Raw genomic sequence first — 11,282 nt, 5'->3', positions numbered from 1 at the left:
AGGATTTGACTTATTTTCCATTAAAAATTACTTTACAGATAGGCGCTGCATTTGCATCTGCTGATTTAAATACTGTCATCTCTCTTAAATTTCTAGACTTAATATGGTATCTCATGTTTTTCTTTTCAATTGAGACTTGGTAATTTGGAGTATTTGGGAATAGCTAGAAAGTAAATACTGTAAATGATTTCAATATCCAGAAAGTATGGATCATTTTTCATCTGTAATGTGCCCCCCAATGCAGCTCTACTTGCCAGATGCCTCTGAATGGAATAAAGAGTTTAACTCCTATCATCAGATAAAGTTGTGTGGTGTTTTTTTTAATTATTGAGGTGTAGGGACAGACTGTCCTGAGTACTTGTGGTGCTTTCATCAAGTTGGTTTTCTGTCCATAATAACTGGGTAAGGATAAGCAGTGACCTACAGGTGTTCTAGAGCTGCTAGGAGAGCCAGGTTACAATGTTTGCACTTCCCAAAACAATCTGTGACTTCTGCGGCTTCTAATTAATCTTCTCCCTCCCATCTAACAAGGCCATATAGTCTGTAGGACAACCTATGGTTCATGGTTTGCCTTGCCTCACTTAGGCTCATTTGCTGTGGAAGGAAGGAATGTGGACTTGATAGTACTGACTGTCAGGACAAACATGAGGAGATTAGAAATGCAGTAATATTTTTTTTGGGGGGGTGGGGGGAGAGAGGGGAGGCAGTTTTTTTTACCCAGGCTTTACTGTGGTGGTCTTGGAGTGATGAAGCTTGTCTTCAATGTGGCCCTAGAAGCTTGGACAGGCAGAACCAGTCACATAGGCAAACAAATGTGCTGGCAACCTCTCACCCCTACCATGACCACCCAAACATGCCAGCGAGGTGGTATCACCTCTCCCTTTAGATACTTGTTAACATTATTTGGAGTAAAACGAGACCAGATGTTTAACTGAATGCTGACATTTGAGAGGGATGTGCTGGGGAATGAAGGAGCATTATGAATTACACAATTCTGTATCTTTTCTAAGAGAACTTGGAAGCCCAACTTGTTTTCCAAACATTCACCTTCCTGCTTCACAGCTCATTTCCTGGGACCAACCAGCAGAAGGAGGGAATTTAAGAAATTATGTCTGTAGAAGGCACTGCATAGAATATCGCATTTCACAGGGCACCCTAAGCTCATTTCTTCATGTCAATATCAAGCTTTCTTCTCAGAAACAGCACCCTGTCATTTGAGCAGCATAAAAAGTGAAGCCTTGTTCTGTACTGCTGGTGCACTTGCGACAGCTCAACCCCTGACTGTTTTAGGCATTTGCTTTATCATAACATTCTTATTTGCTTCTAACCTTCCAGAGCTTTTATTCTTAAGCTGCAATTTCCAAGGCATGCGCTCTTTTCCATTAAACAGAGCATGTGTGCTGTGCAAGACAGCCTGGGCTTGATATGGGTGAGGTGTAGGATTCTTATACAAACGTGAAAAACTGTTGAGAAAGCACTCAAGCTGGGCTCTAACAGAGATGTTAGCTCAAGTGACGGACACAAACACTGCTTGAAAATGAAGTTACTCAGATGCAATGCAAGAAATCAGAGAAATTATTACTAAAGTTTCACTTAGTGGTTTCTCCCGTTCATCTCATCAAGGGATCCTTCACAGAGCCAAACCTACATGTACCTGTCCAGAAGGACTGAATGCTGAATCTACAGACTCCTTGCACAAACTGTTTGGTATTTTTATTTTACCCAGAAATCACCTAATCTGTCCAACTGAAATTATCCCAAATTGTTCTCCTTCCAAAAGAGCTTTAGTGTTGCAGAGTACTCATCATCCAGACTGTCTGGGTTAATTCCTACCTCCCAGATTCTAGGACTATCAGGCCACAGTCTCACCAAGGCTGGCAGGTAATGAAGTTTGGGCACTGCAGTATCTCACTAGATATTAGAAATGCTTCTTTTAAATGGATGAGGACCAAGTTCTTTCCCTGGGCTGGCAGTTCTGATTAAAAGCAACCAGTGGATAGTCATAGAGATCTTTTTCACGTTATGCTTTGGCAGTTAAGTCAGCTACATTTGTTAATATTACTGGGCTTTTTTCTCCTCTTTTTCACCTCTAAGAGTCCTAGCCTGTTCACACAGCTGCTCTTTCCTGGGTACTCCTTTTGTTACTGCTCTTTTAGACAGGATACTGTACACGATTCTGGTTACTAAATGTGGGTTCATACCATGGTGTAATGCTTGCTGAACCGACCTCTATGCATCACATATTACTTATCCACAATCACAGTAAAAGGGAAATGTTTCAGGGAATGAGTTGGAGTTATTCCTACGCATCATTCCTAGGAGGAAATGCCTGATTTAGAATCCATCAGGCTGTAAGACAGCCAAAGTTATTTTTCTCCCATGTGATTACTTTCAAGAAGCGTCATGAAGCATTTTGAAAACCTTTCTCTGCAGTTATATTTCAAAATGACATCTTTGGTTTGTGGGCAAAGATGTTTTATCTGCATGGTTTAACTACACTTAACAAATACCCTTAATTGCAGAACTATCTGCTGCTTTGTATCAAAGAGCAGGTGAACTTCATTAATCATTCATTAAAAAACAGAGGTTAGACACAGGAAGAAAACCTGAAACAGAGGGAGAAGTGGGTTTTGGTTTGTTTGGATTCTTTTAAACAAACACACTTCCTCCTGAACAACACAGATACAGGCACAAAAAACAGGCTCACTTTGAGCATTACAAACAGAACCTGCTGTGCAGGGCAAAGATGCAGACAGGGCTTGCAGTAATTTGTGGGGCTATTGGGGAGAAAAAGGTGATTACCCTCAAGATCTCCTGTTTCTGCTTTCTGATACACTTCTCCAGGAAGAGGGGATCCTAATCCAGTGATGAAACCCCTGTCCTGTGGTATAGAAAAGTGTCTTGTCTTACACAGACAAGCTGGTTACCACTTTTAAGTTCTTTAACTGCTTATCAGACCATGCATCAGTCATGCTAAGAACACACAGAACAGCGAGTTCTGAAAGTGCTCAAGTCCATTCCCACCTCAAAGAGTTGAAGGTTTTCACTGCCATAGTGTATTGCCTCAGTGTCCCTTTTTAGAAAGTAGGTGAGAGGAAAGCTAGGAGAGGAGTCAACTGTACATGCAGGATGAGGAATCCTCTCACATGAAAACAAGTAATTGAAGCACTTCGGTTTGGGGCTTTTTTATTATTATTAAAACCAGGTTTGCCTTGGCTGGAAAACTGATTTACTGTTCTGATAACTCAAAGCACATTTATTTGTCACTGTTGCTCTTGGCTTTTATGTTCTCAGTAACACCACTTTGTTTTCCGTCCCCCCCTTCAGATCATGACTTACTTTATTGTGACCAGAAGCAAATGGCTTAACACAAGAAGTGTCATCTCAAACTGTACTATTTCAGAGTTTTCCCTTGCAGCACTCCAGTCTGTTTTGCACTACCACTACAGAGTATCTTCCACAGATATTAGAAAAACAATTACTCTAGAGGCTGAGCGTGAGTTCCAGCTTAAGCAGCTGTCTTTGCCCCTCTCTTCTCACTGCAAACTCCACTAAGCCAATAGCTCCCCTGGGAAGCTCTGATAGGATTCCTTTGACATTTCATGGTTGGACTCTTATCTTAAGGGTTTTTCGCAATCTTAGTGATTCTATGATTCTGCTCACTTTAGCTTGCTCAGAACTCCACCTGGGCACATCCAATAAAAACACCGTTTTGTACTGATCAACTGTACTGACTACTCAGTTCCAAGACTGTATGCCTCAGCCACACTCGCCCTCTTTCCGTGCAGTAGCTGCTTTAAGTTCTTGTCTCAAGATGATCACTGCTGTTAGGAGTCAGTCCAAAAATAAAGTCCTTTGGCAGGGACTGTGGAGTCATCTGTGCTAACTGGTCATCGTAGGGACCAAGAGTCCATAGCTTCTCCAGTTCATAAACTTCTCGTGTCTCGGGCAGCATGAAGTGAACCACGATGTTACCTGCACAGAACAGAAATTCACAATGAATTAAAGGGAACAGTAAAGCAAGCAAAGCAGAGCTGAGCAAGGAGTTTAAGCCCTCCACCCCCTTTCTGGCTAGATACAACATGGTAGCTGATAAAGGTCCCTTCCTAAGATGCTACTTCCAGTTCTCAAGCAGTGTTAGGAACTGGTCAGTCTTTCAAAAAACTCCAAGACTACAGTAACAAGATATGAGACTCAATACTTTAAAATAGGACACTATCACAAGACTCCAAACCTACGAAATTATGACTTTTATGGGACAGAAGAAATACAAAGGGAATTTCATTGAAAGAGTCCCCCAAGGTGACAGATGGATTTTAAGCTTTTTTGTATTGTCAGCATCCTGCTAAAGCCAAGTAATTTTTTCCTAGGTGTGTTGCTCACACTTCTCAGGTAGTTTTTACAATGAAATAGGTTCAAACTTTGATGTACTAAGTTTTTCTGGTTTCATTATTCTGTGCAAACAACAGCAGAGAATGTTAATTCCAGTGTTTGTCTAATGCACTTTTCAGTATTATTCCCTTAAATTCCAATTGATTTTCAGTTATTACCATCAATAATTATTATCATTAAGTAGCCAAGGCTTAACATCAGTGGCTGCAGCGCTTCTCACTCATCCATAAGTGAAGTTTTCATCTTCTAGGTAAAACATCAAGCCAGGGAGTGAGATTGTAAAAGTAGCAGTGAAGGAGAACTGCTTTTTGAATGTAGTCTTTTATATTTGTGTAGAGTTTCACGCTTGTAAAATAAAGAATTAAACTCAATTTCTTAGGACTCAGGTTTTACCCCATGTGATGGTATGATCTGGACAGTGAAAAAGTTTGTTCAATAGTTCACTAGTAAGGCAATGTACAATGAGCTCCCATTTACCCAAACATGGAATACAGAAACCTGAGGAAACTGACTGAAATAACTTTTTTCCCCCACTATTGTTACCTTAAATTTATTAGGACCTGTTTTAGGCACTGAAGAGTGTTTACTGTTTTTTTCTCAGTGCCAAAGATATTTAATGGAAAATCATTTATTATCTCAGTGAGTTCAAGCAACAATTGGAACTCCCGAACAGCAGAGAACTGTGAACTTTCCACAGCAACCAGGGTTCATGGCAAGATGCTTCTGTCAACAAATAGCTCATGCAGAACTTTGTTTTTTCTCAGATCCACAAATATTTACCAAAATCAATGCACAGCCAGTCATCCGTCTCTTTTCCTTCAATCTGAGTGTGAGGACCACCTTCTTCTTTGAGATGCTTGTACTGAGAGAAAAAAGGAATGGCAGAAAAACAAGTCTTTTACATTTATTTAAAAAGCACTCAAACTTAACAGAGAAGCTTGATTTTGCTGAGATGTTTTAAAGCTTAAATGGGTTAGATTACTCCATGCTGGTCCTGGGATCTGCACAAAAGAAAAAGGTTAATATACATTTGTACTACTGGAAAACATGTACAGATTTCTCAAATCTGAAATCCTAATGCTCTGGATTCCCATACCATTTGTCCAAGAATTTTGCAGGTATCTTTTATCAAGATGAATATTAAATACAACTGCTTACAGTAGTCTTTCCATTACTGGGTCCCCATAGCTGCCACCACCACCAGGATTTATTTGATTCCTTTCACTGGTGGTTTACACTGGCAGGTTGAGGATGCAGAAATGGAGATGCTGAGCTTATTTTCTTCTCAGATGGAAGGAAGTGGGACAAAACCAAGTTTCATCCCCTGCCATGAAGAAGGCATTCAAACCAGCCTCCTGCCCCTTGAGGGTACACACCCAACACTTGCTGCAAGCTGGCAGAAGTAGGACCAGCACACAGACTTCCACCTGGGAGAGGGCAGTTCAAAGCAAGGCTGCACAAGGTCAGTCAGGGAAAGTGGGCACTTCTCTGTGCAGCACGTGGTGCCTTTTGTAGGTGCCAGCTTGAGAGGCTCAGCTCTCCCCAGCCAGTACATGAAGAACCCAAACACCCACCAGAGCTGGAGAAATCTGAGAGCTCAAGGCTGAAGTATGGTCACTTTCACATCTGGCCATAACCTACTTGTTCCTCTACTAGGAGTATCGATAGAAATGGCTCCAAAAGTCCATTCTGCCATGGAAGACAGAACAAAAAGCAACATGTACCAGCAAGGCTGGCTGGCAAAGGAGTCTCACTTCACTGTGAATGTAGTTATCACAAAATTCAATTGTTTCTTGTTGTTCTACACGATGTTAGCTGCTGGGTAATGATGCTAGTTTGCAAACCAGCATGGAAAACTTTCAATATGTTAACTCAGAACCAGTTCTACCTTCCTTTCCTTAAGATGGCTTGTGAGGTATCTTCAAAAGACTCCAACAGTCTGTTCAAAATACTAAAAAGCCCAGTGGGAGCTGCCACCAGCTATCATCAGGTTGCAAAGGCTGGTCCCTGCTACAAGTTTCCAAGCCCGGTCTTTAGAGCTGTGTAAGGTGAACAGTTACAATACAGCCAAGTGTTAGCTTCTTCCTCTGACATGAAACTAGATGGGGATATGGGCCTTTGCCATTCACAAGCTCCTGGAAGCAGAACGGGAAGAAGATCTCATGCTACACATGAGCACCTCCTTGTTTTACTGTGAATCAATCACAAGGGTTTAGGAAATTATAGTAAAGCTTGCCAATTGCTTGGCATCACTCTGGAGCACTTGCTCTGCTTTACATCTTAAGCTTCAGCTACTTTTTACCTAGAAAATTTCCAATGTGACATGATCTCAGCCACCCCCAAGTACTTGACCAGGCTTCCCAGTTTCTCATGATGTCCAGGAGGGCAACCATGCTTCCCAAGAGGGCATCATGCCTCCCAAGAGGCTCTGCCCCCGTAAAATTGCTGCTTTTACAGCCACCAGAGGGTACAGCCACGAAGCCCAGCCAAATTTTTGCAGGGCAGGTGATACTCACTGATCTCTCCTGGTCTGGGGGAAATGAAAAACTGTTAAGACTAGAAAGTTATATAAGCAATAAAGTACATACTAAGCACTTTGATTTAGCATACTCAAATCACATTAATGCAACTTCCAGCTTAAGGCAAAATTCTGGTTTGCGAAAATGAGCCGATTCCTGCAGAGAACACAAGAAACTCCCCACACCTGCTCAGAAAGGCCCTGAAAAGCTAAACCATCTCTCCCACTCTCCTTTCCCCCACGAGTCTCACAGCTGAAACCAATGGGATTGGAAAGAAGAGAGCAAAACCAAGAGTGAAAGGAAAAACGGGGTCAGGAAGGGCAATAAAGTGGGTGGTGAGAAGGCAAACTCCAGGCTGAGTACAGACAGCTGACTAAGATGGGGCTGGTCATATTCCTCATGCTGTGCTTTTTAAGAGTTGCACGGCTCTTCTCAGGCAAGAAAGTTTCTCCCTCCTGAGTTTCACCCGCATCCCTAAGCTCCACCGGTAATTTTATTCTGACCTCTGTTCTCGTACTGAAAAGTTCTCTTTCTTCCAAAGCCAAACAGCAGAGGATTTCTGTGCAAGGATGGCTGCTGCTGCTTCTCCTCTCCTGCAGTACCTGCACAGCAGGGTGACCATTAACTACCAGTTTGCTTAAAGCTCATGAGGGGATCCTGTGCCTCTTAAGAAGCCAACTTTTTTTCCAGCCTTACAATATATCTGAGAAAGTGGAAATTTTAAGGATCAGGGTTTGAGAACAGCCAGATAAAGCTACTCTGAATGACTGGGAATAGGAATTGTGCTCGCTGGACAGAAGTCAAGGCAGACACAGGTCATCATCACCATCTCACATCATTCATGTTCCAGTCACCCAACTGTGAAGTACTCAGTGTTCCACACACAGAGAGGTCTGTTTCTAAAACATAATACCCATATTTTGTGTAGTAAACTGCTAAAGGAAAAAAACCAGTTACTTCCTAGATGTATTCAGGACTAAATGACATAATGCCATCAGTTTCATCTTACCTGGTACACCCCTACACGTGCAATCCTGGGGAAATTCCCATCACAAAACTTAAACCCATTCCCAAAACTCAGAGAGAGCAGCAAGAACTGTCTTACCATTTTCAGCATGTAATTTGCCATGGCATGAAGATGCCGTGTTGAAAATCCGCTCACAATTATAAAATAATCACAGTATTTTAGTTCTGGAGATAGCTGGATGACACAGATGTCTTTGGCATTTTCTTGCCTCAGCAGTGCCACAGCCAAGTCAATGTTGAACTTTGGAAGAATAGTATCTGGAGCACATAAAAAAATAGAACAGTGGCAAATTTTCATTTTAATTGCAAAAAAAAAACCATTTAGAGCCATAAAAGAACAATTAACTGAATTATAGCCTAAGCTAGTCACTCACTGTGGAGTTTGGTTGGATACTGACAATGCAACACGAACTGCAGATTTTTCAAAATCATTTTTACAGCCACCAAAGTGGAGAAATAAGCACTCTTCCAGCAAACACTATCACTAGATGTAACAGTTACCCAAATGAAACTTTGGTTTTTGCTAACTTACTTATTTCTTTTTGTTGCCATTTAAAAGCCAATAATATCATTCACTTCTCAATGTAGACGAATTAAACCTAAGGACTCCAAAAAACATTTAAACAACACACAAAATTGAAGATATCTCAGAACTACGCTTTTCAACAATCTGTGATAATACATTGTGATTAAACTGTTCAAGAATCTTAACCAAGTGAAACCAGTATTTTAAAAAAGGAGCTGACACAATGCAGTGTTTTTATCTGCAGGCAGAGTAAAGCCACTTTTTCTTCTTTTTCCCTAGCCTGATCTGGTGCAGAGCATTATGATATTGTAGACAAAGCTTTAGTCCTTCAACAGTTTAAGGAAGCCAGCTTACAGAACAGTAAATCAGTGAAACTATGCTCTGTTCACACCATGAAATAAGTTTAGCTCTAATTTGTCCTAATTAGGTAGATGCAACTTGTATGCACACTTTAGGCTTAATTTGAATCTGTCAGCAGGGCTGGTCTGCCACTATAAAATGAATGTTAGTGCAGACTGAGCACCAGCACAAAGCTAAGCTTTATATTTCCCAATATAAAGAAAAAGCCAAACAAAGGAACAATAGCTGCAATTATATGCATGAATGGGGATATGAAATTGGATCAGGTCTCTGTAAATGTAAAGCTTTCAGCTCAGGGCACCCTTTCAACTTTTTGCTGTGCTCACACATCTTGAAAATTAGCAGTGGCCACAGACCCTTCAGCCACAGCAGTAACAGAAGTCAAATATAAATATTTGCCTGGCAGCCACCTGAGAAGCCTCCAGAGCCTGCCTGGAGAACGGATGGCCTAAACACCACGAGGCACTGCTCGCCACGGTCAGATCCAGGCTAGAGGAGCTTGGCTGAACAGCAAACCAGCCCTGAGCACACAAGGCTTGTACCTGTCACAAGGCTGATACCGAAGGGGGCGATTGCGAGCGCAATGGGGCGGCCGGGCAGGGATCCCTCACACACGGATCTACGCTCGGATCTACACACGGGCTCCCTGCACACCGCCCGGCTCCTCGCTTTCCACCAGCGCTGCGGAGGCCACGCCGGCCCAGTGCCGGTGCCGTGACCCCGAGACCCGCGGTCTCGGCCGATGCCACCGCCCTGGGCACGGCGAGCATCCTCCGCAGCTGCGGGCGCGATTCCACGCGCGCCGGGCAGCCCCTTCTTCCAGAGGCGCCACACTCCGCTCAAGGTCCCGCGGGGCACCTCCGCAGCGCGGCCCCGGGCTGGGCCCTACCTGCCGGCTGGCGCCGCTCCGCCGCCCCCAGCGCCCCGGGCCCGGCTCCGCCTCCCGCCGCCGCGCAGCCCCGACCCGGCGGGGCCCGGGGTGGCGGCGGCTCCGCCCGCGGGGCACCCCCAGCCGCGGCCCCGACCCCGACCCCGACCGGCCGCAGGAGCCGCCGCGCTCCCGCCAGCGCCCGCCACATGCCGGCCCGCGCCCCGCCCCGCCCCTCCCGGCACGCCGCCTCGCCATTGGCCGGCGGCGGGGCAGCCCCCTCGCCTGATTGGCGCAGCCGGCTGCCGGTCGGCCCGCCGCGCGCGCGGCGTTGGCCCCTGGGCGGCCCTGGGGCGGCCCCGCTGGGCCTGCGGGTCCTCGGCTGCGAGCGGCCGCCGGCTCCGGGCGGGCTCGCAGAGTCACAGAGCCACAGAAAGGCCTGGGCTGGGAAGGACCTTAAAGATCGTCCAGTTACCACCTGCCTGCCCTGGCAAGGACACCCTCCACTAGACGGTGGCTCAGAGCCCCGTCCAACCTGGCCTTGAGCACTTCCCAGGGATGAGGCATCCACAACTTCTCTGAGCAGCCTGTTTCAGTGCCTCTGGTGTTGTGATGCACTGAATAGTTATTTAGATGTTTTGCACTGGGTGTTATGTTACATGAACAGTTCCCCCTTTTACCTCAGATGGTTTATCCCTAAGGCGATCTGTCCCTTGTAGCTCCTCCCTTCGCCCCTCCTCACTGGTATCCCATTGGCTGCGGCCCTCCGTCCCCGCCTCCCATTCCGCGGGTATAAATGTCCCTTGGGTTGGGATTTCAGTCTCTTTTTTCACCTGGATGCTCTACGCTGCGGATGTCCCTTTTCAGCTAATAAAACAGGACATCAGAACCATGTGGAGAAAAAGCGCTTCTCGTCCTTTGCTTCGTCTATGTAGGATCTGTGCTGGCTTAAATCCCAAACTAGCCGGGGGGATTTACAGCCCGAAACCCACAGATCCTTCACCTCACCACCCTCACAGTAAAGAATTTTTTCCTAATACCTAAACCTGCTATCTTTCAATCTGAAGCCATTTCCCCGTGTTCTGTTGCTCCTCAGCCTTGTGGTCTCCCTTGTCCTCCCAGCCAGTGCAGCTGGTCTGTTGGGTCTCCAGCTGCATCTGGCCAGTGGGATTCTGGAGCCAGAAAACAGATGCAGGTTAACTTGGGGATACATCCTGAAGGTGGCTGTTCGGTACCATGGCTTGGGAACGTGGGCCAGAGGGCAGCTGAAGAAGCATCAGTTTTAAAGATGGTTTGACACGTCTGGAATTGAGGAAAGATCATTTCTGCTCTGTAAACACCACTGTGTTGTGCTGGAACACACTGTGTTGTGTTGGGCAGCTGGAAAGGGGCAGGTACAGTACATGGGCACTTCCATATACACCTAAACCATGTATCCCAGCTCAAGCCTTTTGCCCACTTTTATAGGCTACAGTTTTGCCTAAAAAACTGCACCTTGTTTGAAACTAACATGATTTTCCTGTAGAACATCTTCTCTGTTTGTGTAATTCCTGCATTGTGTTAATGGGCACAGGTTGGTAGTCTTGTTATG

At 45.0% G+C, this 11,282-nt stretch overlaps 1 protein-coding gene across 1 annotated transcript; it reads right to left on the bottom strand.

Annotated features, from left to right (window-relative positions):
* Positions 1-3,160: 3,160 nt before the first annotated feature.
* Positions 3,161-9,904, bottom strand: MALSU1 (mitochondrial assembly of ribosomal large subunit 1). Its single transcript, XM_038129674.1, has 4 exons — positions 9,713-9,904; positions 8,017-8,195; positions 5,173-5,254; positions 3,161-3,975 (listed from the first exon to the last, which is right to left on the bottom strand). Exons 1-4 carry the CDS (start codon positions 9,900-9,902, stop codon positions 3,797-3,799), a joined length of 630 nt encoding a protein of 209 aa, XP_037985602.1. The 5' UTR covers positions 9,903-9,904; the 3' UTR covers positions 3,161-3,796.
* Between the last annotated feature and the right edge of the window lie 1,378 nt (positions 9,905-11,282).

This window comes from Motacilla alba, chromosome 2 (assembly GCF_015832195.1).
Source record: "Motacilla alba alba isolate MOTALB_02 chromosome 2, Motacilla_alba_V1.0_pri, whole genome shotgun sequence".
Lineage (NCBI taxonomy): Eukaryota > Metazoa > Chordata > Aves > Passeriformes > Motacillidae > Motacilla > Motacilla alba.
Note: the sequence above shows the minus strand (reverse complement) of the source record. Positions and strands in the feature narration are given on the sequence as shown.

What these genes read in the sequence shown, in the direction of transcription:
- MALSU1 (XM_038129674.1), bottom strand. Translation starts at nt 9,902, where the DNA reads ATGTGGCGGGCGCTGGCGGGAGCGCGGCGGCTCCTGCGGCCGGTCGGG. An exon ending in GGAGCGGCGCCAGCCGGCAG is followed by an intron (nt 8,196 to 9,712) that starts GTAGGGCCCAGC and finishes TATGTGCTCCAG; the next exon opens with ATACTATTCTTCCAAAGTTC. An exon ending in CTGGCTGTGCATTGATTTTG is followed by an intron (nt 3,976 to 5,172) that starts GTAAATATTTGT and finishes TGTTCTGTGCAG; the next exon opens with GTAACATCGTGGTTCACTTC.